Source organism: Chiroxiphia lanceolata, chromosome 2 (assembly GCF_009829145.1).
Source record: "Chiroxiphia lanceolata isolate bChiLan1 chromosome 2, bChiLan1.pri, whole genome shotgun sequence".
NCBI classification, from domain to species: Eukaryota; Metazoa; Chordata; class Aves; order Passeriformes; family Pipridae; genus Chiroxiphia; species Chiroxiphia lanceolata.
The window spans coordinates 35304626-35317380 of NC_045638.1; the positions used below are offsets into that span (position 1 = coordinate 35304626).

General features: G+C 38.6%; 1 protein-coding gene across 1 annotated transcript in view; it reads left to right on the forward strand.

Moving 5' to 3' along the window:
• Nucleotides 1–10068, forward strand: part of LOC116783367 (granulocyte-macrophage colony-stimulating factor receptor subunit alpha-like) — a 30571-nt gene extending 20503 nt beyond the window's left edge. The window contains exons 9-14 of the mRNA XM_032680882.1: nucleotides 195–334; nucleotides 4608–4646; nucleotides 5643–5772; nucleotides 6967–7063; nucleotides 7925–8006; nucleotides 9518–10068. Coding sequence (XP_032536773.1) covers nucleotides 195–334; nucleotides 4608–4646; nucleotides 5643–5772; nucleotides 6967–7063; nucleotides 7925–8006; nucleotides 9518–9592 — 563 coding nt within the window. The 3' untranslated portion in view covers nucleotides 9593–10068. The remainder of the gene's footprint in view (nucleotides 1–194; nucleotides 335–4607; nucleotides 4647–5642; nucleotides 5773–6966; nucleotides 7064–7924; nucleotides 8007–9517) is intronic.
• The last annotated feature ends 2687 nt before the right edge of the window (nucleotides 10069–12755 follow it).

The window sequence follows — 12755 nt, forward strand, 5'->3', positions numbered from 1 at the left end:
TTTTTTTTTTTTCTGATCCTGTGGGCATGATTTAGAAAACATTGGTCTTCCAACTATTTCTAACAAGTCCTAAGAAAAATAGATACAAATGAGTATCTTTCTTCATACAGGTGTTACTTGCAATTTTACTCTCATCAAAGCAAAAAGGGGTCAAGCGATTTTAATTATTTGGATTCTTGGTTGTGTCATTTCAGAAAAGCTCATGCCTCCATCAAATATCACTGTCAACTGTGATGAAAATAAAAATGATTGCATAATTCAATGGCAACGACCCCAAATAAGTCACTCTAACAAAGACAAGTGTTTTAAATATGAAATCAACATAAAGTATAAGGTAAGAGGAATTTCTTCACCTATGTTTAACGTTAATTCATATGTTTGCATTTACCAGCACACATGGGTGAAAAGAAAATCAGTCTCTCTTGTATGGTGCAGTCTTCCTCACACGCAGCACCATATTCCTTGGTGGCTGTGCCTCTCAGGGATCCTGTTATGCGATACTGCCACTTTTTATTCTTTTTTTTATTCTTTTTTTTATTCCTGCTCTCTTGAGTGAGATATTGCTGGAGATATACTAGGTAACAGGGACAGTCCCAGAGGAGAAAGCTGGTTAATCAAGATTTGAACATATCACAGCTTTATCTGTGACAACACAGAAAAAGCACTTCTTTCAGTAAAACCTGTTGGAATTGCCCTGGATTGGAGTCATTCCAGTAATGACTGCATAGCTGTGAAAGGACAGAGCTGGGCTTTAAATAGTGAAAAGAGAAATATACATTCACTTAACAAGTTTGAGTTGATGGAGGTGAATTTCTCTATATATGAAATGCAAATAGCTTACCCAGACACAAGCATCACACTTGTTGAAGATTCATAATCCTAAATAAAAGGAAAATAAATGTGAGAGAAAGTAGAAAGGCAGTGTGATTAAGCACAGGTTACTGGGGGAATGATATAAGCTACAGAAATTCAAGACCTTGACCTTATAAGTCTTTTTGCAACAATAGGGAAGGAATGAGCTTGCTGTGTTCCACTGATAGAGTAGATGTAAACAGCTGTAACTGGCATAATTGCGGCAAAAGACCACAGGGTGGCAGATAGTGACTACAGAGGAAAAACCTTCCTGAACTACTGCCAGATTTGGTCACTTAGTGGCTCATTGAAGGCCTTCCCTAGATTTCTGAAATTTGGAATTTCTTAGTCTGGATTGATCTTGCTATTTCATGGTGAGTTTTCTTGCAAGCCCAACTAACTTCTATGAAACAGCAATATTCCTATGAATTACTTGGCTATTGCAACAAAGAAACCTTATTGAAAACTCCATGTGGCACTGGAATAAAAGGCAATTGCAAAAAAGCAATACACACTTTTTAACATCTTTTTAATATGACTTATATTCATTTTATAAAGAATATTGAATTTCACACCTTGTCTGAACTTACGAGCTTTTTTTAATAATAAGTAGCAGTTTTCACTTTATTAATTATGTCAAGGTCCAACAATTACTCCAGCAATTGAGCAGCATAGGCTCCCTTGAGACTGTAAGGTGGAGCTATAATCATGTCTTTGGAGGATTTATCTATAAAAAATTCTTCTGCAAAATTTATTGCTTTACCACTTCCTGGTCTAAACTTGTATTTCTTTACCAATACACTATGACCAATAAATGTTGTACTACAGTCGGCCTTTAAACTTTACTTTTCACAATTGAAGTTATTTGCATTGGGAGCAAACGCACACAAAAAAAAGATAACTCCATGAGTAATATCATTTCAATCGTATTTTTTCATGTCTGAAAAAATGTTTCTTCTTCAGGTATGGGGGGTTTTTTAAAGTCTTTATAGATCAGGATATCTGGGAAACCCAAAGGCAAACCTCACCAGTGAACTGAACTAAAAAGGCACTAAATACCTCCCCCGCATCCTTTGTAACTAGTTTCCTCCAACTCTGTAAGCAACAGGCCTGCTTTCTTCTTAACCTTTCTTATTGTCAATGAACTCATAAAAAACTTTCTTGTGTTCACCTTCCTCACTACCCTTAACTCCAGTTGAGCTTTTTCTTTCTTGACTCTATTTCTATATACGCGGATGATATCTTTGTATTCCTCCCAAATCCATTCTTCTACCTTTTGTATAATTTTTTTTTGTCTCTGAGCTCAAACTCAAGCTTCATGTCCTGCAATGCTCACCTGGCACACTTGATTGATTTTCTGCACACCAAAATGGACCATTCAAGTGTGCCCAGAGTAGGGCAATGAAGCTGGTAAAGAGCCTGAATCACAGGTCTTATGAGGAGTAGCTGAGGGAACTGGGGTTGTTTAGCCTGGAGAAAAGGAGGCTCAGGAGGAACACTTTAATGCCTTCTACACCTGCCTGTAAAGATGTTGTAGTGGGGTTGATCTTTTTTCCCAAGGAACAAGTAATAGGACAAGAGGAAATGGCCTCAAGTTGCACTAGAGGAGGCTTAGACTGGATATTAGGAAAATTTCTTCACTGAAAGGGTGGTCAGGCATTTGAGCAGGGAAGTGATGGACTCACCGTGCCTGGAAGTGTTCAAAAACCATGTGGCTGTATGTGTGGTCCAGGTGGCAGGATAGAACTGACCTCTGCCAGTTGCAATGCTTTCCCTTGAGTACCAAGGCCTATGGCTGTATTTTTCTCAAGCTGCCTGAAGAGGGTCCAATCTGCTTCCTTTCTTGATTGGGAGATGTGAAACAAACACCTACTACATTAACATCTGTGCTGGTCCATGCTCTGTTGCCTACTCACAAGTTATCTTACTGGTTCATCATTCAAGACAGAGCTCTATGCATGCAAGGCACTCCTTTATACACAGCAGAAGGACCAGGTTACCAAGCCTGTTTTCAAGGACACTATCACCCCCCTTGGTGAGATGTATCCCATGCCTGCTCAGTAGCCCCTGTTTCTCAAAAAGAGTCCCAAGGTTGTAGAAGACAAAACCCTGCCTATAACACCAGTTACTCAGCCAGGTGTTGACTTGCTGGATAACTGCAATTCTGCTCAAGCCTTTTCGTCTCACTGGAAGGACTGAGGAGACACCATCTGGACTTTCTGCTCTTCACCATCCCCCCAGTGATCTACAGTCACCCTTGAAAACTTTCAGATTACCCCTAGGCCTATCATTGGTGTCCACACAGAACTGCAGCAAGAGGTTCAATAGCTAGACAAGTCTGGCTGTCCTTGTGCAGCATCCTGGATCCTGACCCCTGGTAAGCAATAGACCTCCATCAGGTCAGGTCTGTTGATCAGTGGCATCATTCCCTGTAGGAGTTCTTTTTAACTATCATACACATTTTCTCTATTTTTTTAATTGTGGTGCCTCTCTTCTAAAGTTTGCAAAAGACCAATTGTCCTTCTGGAACTGCATTTTGTTATACTTTTGCCTAGACTGATCCCTGTGCACAAGGTAGCTTGTTTGCAAGTACTAGAAACTGCCATGGACAGCAGCTTGCCTTATAAAATCTTAGAATAGTTTAGGTTGGAAGGGACATTAAATATCATCTAATTCCAAACCCCTGCCATGGGCAGAGGCATCTTCCACTAGACCAGGTTGCTCAGAGCTCCATGCAGCCTGGCCTTGAAAACTTCCAGGCATGGGGCATCCACAACTTCTTTGGGCAACATGTTCCAGTGCCTCACCACCCTCACAGTAAATACTTGCTTCCTAATATCTAATCTAAACCTACGGTCCTTCAGCTTAAGGCCAAACCTCCATGTGCTATCACTACATACCTTGTGAAAAGTCTTCTCCAGCCTTCCTGAGGGACCCTTTAGGTACTGGAAGGCACTGTAAGGTCTCCCTGGAGCCTTCTCATCTCCAGGCTGAACAGCCTCATGTTCAGATGCCACATGAGCATGCATGCAATTATTTCAAAAAACAAGTCTGGATAAATTTAGTTTTGTTTTAAAATGGAGTATTTCAAAATAATTACAAAAATACATAACTCTGGTAGTCTAATGGAGATTATATAGTCTGCAGGCATTTGTTATGTGTGGTCACCACATTACATGCTAGTTATTATGGCTATTCAGAAAAAATGAGCATATTCTATTCTACTTGTCAAAAATGTAGTTGGAGGGCAGCCTAAAATAACTGTGAATCCATGTCAGTTTCCAAATATTTTCATCCAAAAGAAAAGAAAACAATATTTACATAGTATTTGCAATTCCATATAGTAACATTTATTGTATAATTAAAAAATTAGATGCAAACTTAAAAGTTTATTTCACAGATTTTTATCTTCTTTTTTTCCTGGTGTGTGTAAGAATAAGGTTACAGTTTTCATTCAGGTCTGATTTGCTTGTGTTGGAGTTTAATCACCAATCTGAAACAAGATTTGTATCTCAACTGCAATGGCAAGGAAAACAAACATTTTTCTCATAGCAGAATTAGTTACTATATAAACTTGGCATTGTAGATTAGTTAGATATTAGATTCTAAATGTTGGATAAATTACTAGTTCTTCTGAACAAATTGTCAAGTAGACAAGAAAGAGAATGCAGAAAAACAGGACAGTAGATAAATTTACTTATTATCAAAACACAATAAGCAATGAAAATGTTTTTCCTTTTTTTCTAAATTTACAGGATAATCCTGAAGGAAAGCCCAAATATGCTTTTAAACAAGTGAATCTGCTTGTTCTATTAATCGGTAATATATATTTGTTTCATCATCTGTGAAAAGTAAATAGTATGCAAACGCTTTTAAATCAGTATGTGTTCAGTGCCCTATGCTTTATGGGATCCTTATTTATAGCTTTTGTGAATGTGTCAAACTGCTAAATCATCATGATGTACATCATTTATTATACATTCAAGGGCAGAACTTCATTGTTTTTCTGTAAGTATTTTTTAAAAAATTTCTATTTTACATTATTTTGTCTACTCTCCCTCTCAAATATTTGGAACAGAGTTTGAAGTTACACATCACAGAGGAGAAAACAGAAAACAGCTCCTAAGAATTTCATTTTGTTTATGAAAAGCATAGACCACAAAAGCCCTTTGGGTGGAGGGTGTCTGCAAGTATGTTGAACCTCCTGCTAATCAGTGTAGCTTTAACATCCCACCTCTATGCTGAGAGCCTCCAAGAGCAAGAGTGTTTCAGTAAACTGTAGTAACACTAAGTATTGCAGTCTTCTTCTTACTTACAGGTTTGGCAGGAAAGTTATGCTTTTCCTGAAAAGTCATAATGCAAAGACCAAGGCAGCTGAGGTACAATGCAGCAGCTTATTCCTCAAATCACTCAATGGTAGCATGAATGGTAGTATTGAAAGAACACAGTTCAAGATGTTTTTCTGCCTCTGTCTTTGTGCTCAGGGAAATTATCAATAAATCAAACTATATCATAAGAACCCACAGGATATACTTTTACAGTGTAAAAGATAAAAAGGTTCTAAATGTAAAAAGTTTAGTGAGTGTCAGGTTGTTTTTGAGATACATAGTTGCATACATATATACATAATAAACATGAATACATTTATTTTTTGCTCTGGAACAACAGTCTACTTTAACATACAATGCTTTCATAGTCTCTTAAGAGTTTCACTGGTAAATGGCAAGTGCATATTTTCAATACCTAGGCATGGAACAAAGAAAAGCAATTCAGTTTTGCTTTGTTTTTAGGAAGGGGGAAATAGTCACACATTTCCAAGATCCAACACAAGAAAGAAATATCTCTTGAAAATGAGAACAGCTGGCAGTGCCTGCCTTGTGAACCCAGCCTGGGGGGAATGGAGTGCACCTCTTGAGTTTGGTAAGAACAAATCCATGTCCTGGGCTACTCTTCCCCCAGTGATATCCTGTCTACCTCACACATTGCTGTGCACCTGCAGACACATAGATATAGAAAGGACTGGCTAAAATTTTGCTTCAATCTACACTACAGAGAGGAGTAGGAAGAGACTTAACAGATCTCTTAACATTCTAACATAGGAAATAATATAAAAAATTTACAGGGAGCTGAAATGCATACCTGCTTACTGCAGGGGATGGACAAACAGGCTCAATGTTAATCCCTCCCAGCAGACATTTCTGCTATATGTTAAATTACAGAGTTCATTTTTATACCAAGCCAAACCTTTCAGACTGATATTCACCAATAAGTCACCACAGTACATGTTTAACAAGAAATTCAACAAGACCAAGTATAAAGTACTGCACCTGGGTTGGGGCAACCCCTGGTATCAATACAGACTGGGGGATGGAGGAATTGACAGCAGCCCTGCTGAGAAGGACTTTGGGATGCTGGTGGGGGAAAAGCCAGATGTGAGCCAGCAATGTGCACTTGCAACCCAAAAAGCCAGTCATATCCTGGGCTACATCAAAAGCAGTGTGGCCGTCAAAAGCAGTGTGGCCAGCAGTGTGGTCAGGGGAGGGGATTCTGCCCCTCTACTCTGCTCTCATGAGACCCCATCTGGAGTGCTGCATCCAGCTCTGGATGCATCTGACCTCAGTATAAAAAGTACGTGAACTTGTTGAAGTGAGTCTAGAGGATGGTCACAAGAAGGATCAGAGGGCTGGAGCATCTTTCACAGTTTGAGAGAGCCTGGAAAACAGAAGGCTCCAGGGAGACCTCGTTGCAGCCTTCCAGTACCTAAAGGGCCTACAAGAAAGCTGAGGAGGGACTTTGTGCAAGGACATGTAACAATAGCTCAAGGGGGAGGGGCTTCAAACTGAAAGAGGGTAGATTTAGGTTAGATATTAGGAAGAAATTCTTCACTATGAGGGTGATGAGGCACTGGAGAAGGTTGCCCAGAGAAGATGTGGAAGTGCTCGAGGACAGGGTGGGTCTCTAAGTAACTTGTTATAGTGAAAGGTGTCCCTGCTCATGGCAGGGAAGTTGGAACTAGATGATCTCTAAAGGTCACTTCCAATCCAAACTATTCTGTGATTCTATGATCTATTCTTCTTTATTAATAATAATAATTTATGACTGTTTCTCCTTCAGGAAATGAGGAAATTATTTCTTCTTCAGTGCGGATTTTACTTGTTATAGCATTTGTAACACCATTAGTGGCAATCATTGCAATTTTGTTCTTCAAAAGGTAAACTTAATTTATGGGTTTATTTTATTTTATGTGGGCGTGTGGAACATCTGAAGTTCTTAAACAAATGAGGTAGAGATGTCTCTGTAGTATAGGTAAACTAGTTTTCATTCCCACTGTAATAGAAATTGATTCAAATGAATAATAGTAGTGCAAGTGCTATGATGGTAATACCCAAAGTCTCTCCCTAGCTGATCCACACAACTTTTTCCAGGGCATATTTTGTCCATGTGGCAAGGAGAGCAATTGTATGCAATTATTTATATTAACATTACATCTGCTCTGAATATTTGCAATGCAGACTGCCTATACCATAGGTTTTTTGATTTCTTGAACTAATGAATTTGTTGCAAACACAGGTTGATTTTACTTACCAGGAAAGATTTCGCACTGTTTACTAGAATTGTCATAGCACACTCAATGTGTCTGAAAGCACATAAGCTAAGCAGACTGTCTCTTGAAATAAACTACTTAAGTGAAGAAAAAAGGATATTCTGTGGTATGATGGACTCTGCATAGAAATATACAGTAATTCAGAGAAGATACTGCTTTCCCAATTTGTTAAAATTTTTACACCCACTTTTCGCTGTTTGTAGTGACTTAAATAGTGGGACAAATTCTTTCTCATTTTCAAAGAAGAAATTAACTACTAGCAGATCTTTAACCAAGAATGAATCTTTTACTGTCCAAATTATTAGTGTATTCTTGATATGTGTTCATTCTCTGCTGAGATTATGTATATTTTTCAGTTCATTTCTAAAACAGAAGAGGAAGATAAGAACTCACTAAAGTTAAAAGGTTCAATGGTTTTGTCATATTACGGTTATTTCACTTTTGTATTCAATACTCTTTGATTTCCAGGACTGGCTGTTGGAAAGCAGCATTTCCACATATCCCAGGGCCAAAACCTGCTTTATTTGGACTGCCTGATACAAATCCAGAGGTATGTTCTCTCTTTCTATTTTTATATTTAATGTGTGAAATACATTCAAAATTCTACTGGATGAATTTTTAAATTGTAAGGGACTTATTACAGAGTATAACTCTTCTTTTTGCCATATTCTGAAGAAGTACAAGAGAAAATCAGCAGACAAGTTTGTTAAGGGAAGTTAAATGTTGTGCTCTTCCAGAACCATGGGGTTTCTCCCATTCCAGTCTCACAGGTGCAGAGACTGACGTTTCCACTGGTAGATTCAGGTAGCAGGAAGAGCTGTGTGTTTTCCCAACACGAGGCACAAACATGTACAAAGACACGACAGAGCAGAGTGATGCAGCCACAAAGACCAGCACAGGTGGCTCTACCAACATCACGTCAACGTCACAGGCAGTCTCATAAATAGGGGCCCAGACGTCACAGTCCTCCTGCTACTCTCCAGCTGAGCAAGGCTGAAGTTTGCCAGTGAGATGAGCATACACTCTCACTCTCTTCATTTACAAGCACCATACATTTGCAAGTTCCTCACATCCAGTGGCTGTGTCTGAGCCCTGTGTTCAGCCCCCAGGTCACCAGCCGTCACCTTGAATCTCTCTTACTTAACACTAGCAAGTTACACATGCAGGATAGAAAGCAAGGTAATGAAGAAAACAGTTCAAAATAGGGTTTCATAAGGAAACAGTAGACTGTGGTGGTCATACACAGCATTTGACCACACCAGCACACTGACCAACTGTTCATTTGCACCTTTTTTTTTCCACTATTTTATCATGTTACTCATGCTCTGTTCGATTAGCTAAACTTCAGGCCATGGGTACCTATCTACTTTCACACCTTAGTGAAGTTTATCCATTTAAATTAGTTAATTTAGCTAAATTAACTAGTTAATTGTATGATTACATTCATACAATCATTTAGATTGGAAAAGACCTTTAAGATCATCAAGTCCAATGTTATCCCAACGTTGCCAAGCCCACCACTAAACCATGTCCCCAGAATCTATCTACATGTCTTTTGAATATCTCCAGGGAGGATGACTCCACCAATACTCTGGGCAGCCTGTTTCAATGCCTGGCAACTCTTTTCAGTGAAGAATTTTTTCCTAATATCCAGTGAAAACCTGCCCTGCCAGAATTTATGGCCATTTGCTCTTGTCGTATCTCTTGTTACTTTTTACTTGGAAGAAAAGATCAGCCACCACTCCACTACTCCTTTCAGGTTGTTGAGGAGAGCGAATTTGTTTGAGATTGATAATCTACATGGTGCATTATAGAAAAGCGTGTTCTCCCACCCACGTCCAGACCCGCAAAACACCCATGTGTCAGCATTACAAAGTTGCTGAAATTTCAATGTTATGACCAGCTAAGGAGAGCTTTTCACCTAAGAAACAAAGATGTGAAATACTTTATAGCAATATGCAAAAACAGTTGAAATACTCTCAGAATTGTATAGGCTAACTTAATCATATATATAAATACACATATTCATAAAACTGATGGAAGTTTTTATTTTCCTTTCAGCTGATGGAGAGCAAAATTCGGTCAACAACATCTGCAAATGAAGACATAATAGTAGTTGCTGACATAGTAAGATAACCAAGAAAAAGAAGAGTCTAAAATTGCATTTCTTAGGCAACTGTATAGTCCTATAGAAAGTCTGGAATAATATATATAGGCTTTCTTCACTTTTTTTTTCTTGTAGAAAACAGTGATGCAGCCATGAGAGAATGATACTTCACATGCAACCTTTTTAAATGCCATTGTATTTGCTTTTAATTTTGGCTAACTTTAATTGTTTGAGTAAGTTGTCCTTATTGGATATCTTCCATTTTGTGAATATGAAAAATAATTGATTTATCTCATATTAAAAGCATTAAGAATAAAATTTAAAAAAAATTCTGGTGCCTGAATGCCATTGTTCTACTGTCAAAAACAGCCCAATTCACACCTGAAGTTTCCTGGGAGCTCTTAAATTATGGGCAACAGGAAAAATGCGAACACAAACTGAGACACTGAGCAGTGGCCTGCAATCAATGGGATTCTCAAGGAACAGGAATATGTCTAAAACCCTAACTATTCCTAGATCTTAAGTGTGTTACAAATTAAGAGATCAGCCACCTTTTTACTACCTTATTATTTTAATATTGAGTGCATGACTCAGTTAATCTCTGTTTTCTTTTGTTCAATTTGAGAGCTTAACTTTTGGGCCAAACATGAGGTATTCAGAGACACAGGGTCAGGACAAGGTGTTGTGAAAACAGCCCATGCTGTTGTTGAATGCAGTGACTGGTGATGAGTGATGCTTCTCAAGGATCAATGAATGCATAGTGTTTAGCACTAGATTTCACCCCTCTAGAACATGAATGACAGTGACAAGCTGTGTAAGTTCAGCAGTAGGGCACCAGGGTGATTATGGGTGTTTGAAGGAACAGGGATTTTTCAGCCTGGAGAAGAGAAGCTAAGGGGTCTAACACTGCCTTTCACTGTGTGTAGAGAAGATATAACAGGCTTGTCTGGGAGTTGCACGGTGTGAGGATGAGAGGGAACAGTCAAAAGTTGCAGCAAGAGAAAGCTGAATTTGATATAAGAAAAAAGAATGATTTACAGGTGAGAGTTGGGTGGTCTCTGGAACAAGTGTCTGAAGAGGCTGTGAAATCTCCATCCTTCAATATATTTGAAATACAACTGGACAGTTTCTGACAAACTTCCTTATAGGGGAAATGATTTATTATTAGATTTCTTTTATTCCTTTTGTTCCATAAAAAAACTTTCTTGGCCTTACTTACTGTGGTTTTGTATTTATCCTGTCAGAATTCACATGCTTTCCTGTTTTCCTTCTTTTGAAAGGGCTTCAACTTCTAGAGAAATGCCTTCTTATTTTGTACAGAGCCTTCCTCACACTGTTACTTTTCTAAGGATCAAGATTTTTCTTTTTAAAGAGGTAAAACTGCCTAGTATTTAATCTGTTTGTATTACAAACGGGACACAAAATTCAACATTTGATTTAATTGTGCAGGAAGATACTGGAGAAGGCATAGCCATGTCTTTATCATGATAGTGCCTTCACATGTGATGCTCTGGGTCCATATCACTGCTTTTGTAGAAGTAAAGAATATAGGTAACATTTGTGTTGGAATAACATACTATTGGCATCTGTTGAAAATCTAATTTCTACATCCCCTATGAAGAGTAGCAATGGGCAGGCAACATAAGCCCTTGTAAGAGCTAAGTAGTCAATAGAGATCACAAGGTCAGCATGGAAGACAAGAAGTAGATATTTTCACTTCCTGGGGTGTCTCCTGATACCCTTGAGAGAGATCAGAAGCACAGCAATAAACTCTATTTTACAGGTATATTTGATTTCTGGGTTTTCTTATTGGAGAAAGAAGCATATCCCAGCAAAGAACTCAGAATCTGAGCAGGTAATAGTAGAGCACAGGCAAAACTTCCAATTTCAGTTAAAGTCTAATTCCATACAAGGCTCAGCCTTGATCTGGAGCCATACCAAAAGAGTCTTTATTGTCTGACTCTCCAGTTTGGATGGTTGCTCAGTGAACTATTTACTTGTTCCTACCTGAGGAGGTAATGATGGAAGCTCACCATGACTTCTAAGGATCTCTTAAGGTGTAAAGAGAAAATGCTCAGCAATTTGCCTCCTTAAATGAATTAACCTTTGAGCACTTTCATTCACAAGAACTTTATCCTCTGAGTAGCCTCACTAGTTTTAACAACATATATCTTAGTGCTTCTTTTACTCTCCGAAATTCAGATTTTGAGGGTCGGGACCAGGATGCTCTTCCTGGAATGGGGTAAAACAACTCAAAAAATGTCCTATTTGCAAAGCTATCGGTGAATGCAAAGCAATTGGTGAGAAATCACTGACAATCATTTTTATGCTTTGATATATAAATGCTTTGAGAATCAAAGGCTTATATTTTTATACTATACATTTGAACCTTGCTATTTGATTATTAGACTGCTTTTATAATGATACTAGACATTTGATTATTAGACTAAACACTCCCAGGAATACTTTCTTGCACAGAAGCCAATTGCCATGTAAGAGTCTAGATACATTTTATTAAACCTCTAAATAAGGTGGACACTTACAAACTACCTTTAGAAATTAGCCCTGGCCTGAGCTAACCTCTGGACTATACCCAGGAGTTGTTCAGGACATTACTTGCAAATCCTGGCCAAACTAATGCTGAGAACAGTTGTTTCTGGACATGTTCCAGTGCTGGGGAGCCTTCCAGTTACCAGCGCAGCCAGGACTGCACTCTCTCCAGCTTATAGTCTAGCTGAAGGCAAACAGCTCTTGGCACACCTACTGCCTTTGACACAGTTAATGATTACCTTTTGGTCAAAGACTTGCCTGAGAAGCTTTTTGCAGCAGATCAGAACAACAAAGCAAATTCCTTAAAGAGGCTGAATTCCTGCTGGACACACTTGTAAACCAGCTTTGTCTTTCTCAGTATGAAGCAACGGTCAGACTTGAAATGCCCACAATAACTTGCTAAAAGAGTGGTGGGTTTGTAATAGACTGCACTAGTTTATATAACCTTTCTCAATGTCTTTCCTCATGGGCAAAATTGCCAGAGTGTGGCATAGTTTGACTCCAGTCCACCAAAACCTAGTCATGAGCTATGAACGACCATTCATTGGCTCTCTGTAAGGAAGGGAATAGTAAAGTACAATAAAGACAGTATCGAGACACTCAGGCATTATGAACTTCTTAAATAGAACCTAAACAAACTCC